Source organism: Tachysurus fulvidraco, chromosome 18, assembly GCF_022655615.1.
Source record: "Tachysurus fulvidraco isolate hzauxx_2018 chromosome 18, HZAU_PFXX_2.0, whole genome shotgun sequence".
Classification (NCBI taxonomy): Eukaryota; Metazoa; Chordata; class Actinopteri; order Siluriformes; family Bagridae; genus Tachysurus; species Tachysurus fulvidraco.
This window is the reverse complement of record NC_062535.1, coordinates 2,827,582-2,830,081: the sequence shown is the minus strand read 5'-3', so window position 1 is coordinate 2,830,081 and position 2,500 is coordinate 2,827,582. Positions and strand designations below refer to the sequence as shown.

The 2,500-nt window shown below is 43.7% G+C and overlaps 1 protein-coding gene across 1 annotated transcript in view; it reads left to right on the top strand.

Moving 5' to 3' along the window:
- The window catches only part of klf7a (Kruppel-like factor 7a), a 21,133-nt gene that overhangs the window by 17,296 nt on the left and 1,337 nt on the right, over window positions 1-2,500 (top strand). Inside the window, exon 3 of the mRNA XM_027139283.2 lies at window positions 502-625. Within this exon, the coding sequence (XP_026995084.2) occupies window positions 502-625 (124 nt within the window). The remainder of the gene's footprint in view (window positions 1-501; window positions 626-2,500) is intronic.

Below are 2,500 nucleotides of genomic sequence, written 5' to 3'. Positions count from 1 at the left end.
CTTTTTTTTTCTCTCTCTCCGGTTCTCCGGCTTACTGCATTGCTCTTTATCCCAGAGGACTAAATTGATACGCATGCAATTTAGCTTTGATTTGTGTGTGCAGACGGTTTTTAAAGGCTCGTTGGGAAGATTTGTGGCTGCGTCTCACGGCTCAGACAGAGGCAGCCGACTGACAGTAAATATGAAGTTCCTCCCCATTAAGCATCATTACCACGCTAATGATAGCGTCCAAATAAGCTCCACCATCCCCCCAGTTTACTATACAGATAAACAAGCGAGCACACACACACAGACACACACACACACACACACTGTGATGTACTCTCTCTTCCTTGTGTATATTTATACACACTCTGGTTGTTTTGTCATAGGCTGATTAAAACATAATGTCACTGATTTCAATTGTTGCAGCAATCCCATGAGGTGTGTGTGTGTGTGTGTGTGTGTGTGTGTGTGTGTGTGTGTGTGTGTGTGTGTGTGTGTGTGTGTGTGTGTGTTTAGGTGAGAAGCCCTACAAGTGCTCATGGGAAGGCTGCGAGTGGCGTTTTGCACGGAGCGATGAACTGACGAGACACTACCGCAAACACACGGGTGCCAAACCCTTCAAGTGCGCACACTGTGACAGGTAAAGCTTCATCATCATCGCTTCCACCGGAGAAGCCCAGAAAAAAGGGTCATGTAATAACTTCTTCTGCAACATGACCAACACAATGTGGTGTGGATGTCAGAGAGAGAGAGAGAGAGAGAGAGAGAGAGAGAGAGAGAGAGAGAGAGAGAGAGAGACAGTGACAGATACAGAGAGAGAGAGAGGGAGAGAGACAGAGAGAGAGAGAGAGAGAGAGAGAGAGAGACAGAGATAGAGAGAGTGACAGAGAGAGAGGGGGGGGAGAGGGGGAGAGAGACAGAGATAGAGAGAGACAGAGAGAGAGAGGGAGAGAGACAGAGAGAGAGAGACAGATACAGAGAGACAGAGAGAGAGAGAGTGACAGAGAGAAAGATAGACTAAGAAGCAGAGATAAGAAATAGAGGGGGCAAAGAGAAACAAACAGATATGGAGACAGAAAGGTGTGTGTGTGTGTGTGTGTGTGTGTGTGTGTGTGTGTGTGTGTGTGTGTGTGTGTGTGTGTGTGTGTGTGAAAGAGAGAGTAAGAAGCAGAGCCATAGAAATATGGGATGATTGACAGGTGTGTAGGTGCACTGAAGACTGGGATATTACCCACAGAGCCGTATTGAGTTAACAGCAGCTCGTCTGGTCACGACACCACCGACAAAACGTCTGTTTCAGTCACGCAGACACGAGGAAGGTTTCCACACACAGAACTTTCCTGCTGTTGAGATGTTAACTAAAACTGACCAGTGGCAGCTTTATTCCTCTCCAAAGCGTCTGGTGGATAGTGTTTAAAGCTGTGTTGTACAAACACACACACACACACACACACACACACACACACACACACACACACGACTCATGATGTGACTGTAGTGAAATAAATTCCTCTTTAGGAAAAAAAAACACATGTACGATGCAGTTAAAAGAGTCAAATATAAATACGGGGAAAACACAGAGCTCTGTTCGATTTGGCTCGGCGCCTGCAGTGATAAACAACAAGACCAAAAAAAAAAAACACTTTCTGTGTATCGACCCCTGAGGGACAATCTGATGCACAACCTCTCTTTGATGTAAATGAGTCCTTCATGCATTTTACACTCCTGTGTCCTTTCTGGACACCTTCGGGAATCCACTTCTGTCAGGAGAGGCCCAGATTTCCATTATAATGAGTGTGTGTGTGTGTGTGTGTGTGTGTGTGTGTGTGTGTGTGTGTGTGTGTGTGTGTGTGTGTGTGTGTGTGAGCGAGAGAACAGTGTCCACAGGGTCTCCCTGCTTAAACTGAGTCTTAAACACAACCCAGAGACACACAGAACCTGTAGGACCTCCAGGACCAGCTGCTATGATGCCTCTTGGCAGCACCATCTGTCCTTCTTCATCTCTGAGCTAAATAAATAAATAAATCAAATTATCTTACATCAAATTAAGAAAGAAAAAAAAAATAAAAAAACAATAACACATGCTACATAGTAATATTTGGTAAAGTATCACATTATTTATACATATAAACGACTCAAAATATTTCCACTCTGACTCCCAAACCAATTAGCCGTTAGCATTAACATTAGCATTAACATCTACATTAGCATTTACTCAAAAATTAAAAGAATACCTGCTGATTTTCTTTGTTGTAGTATTACTCTAGCATGCTACAGTACATGCTGTTTGGGTTTCAGTAGCATGCTAGTTCATGCTAATCTCCACATGTGTATGTGTCTGTCTTTAGCAGCAACAGTGTAGTTCATTCAACACAACATCTGATCGACATGTTAAGCGTTTTAATGATGGACTTGTAGAGAGCTCCACTGCCTCAGACACTGCGGCATATCGTCTATGATCCAGTACAGGAGTATAAACATACCTAGCTTGTTACGTTCCTTTCCTAAATATTAA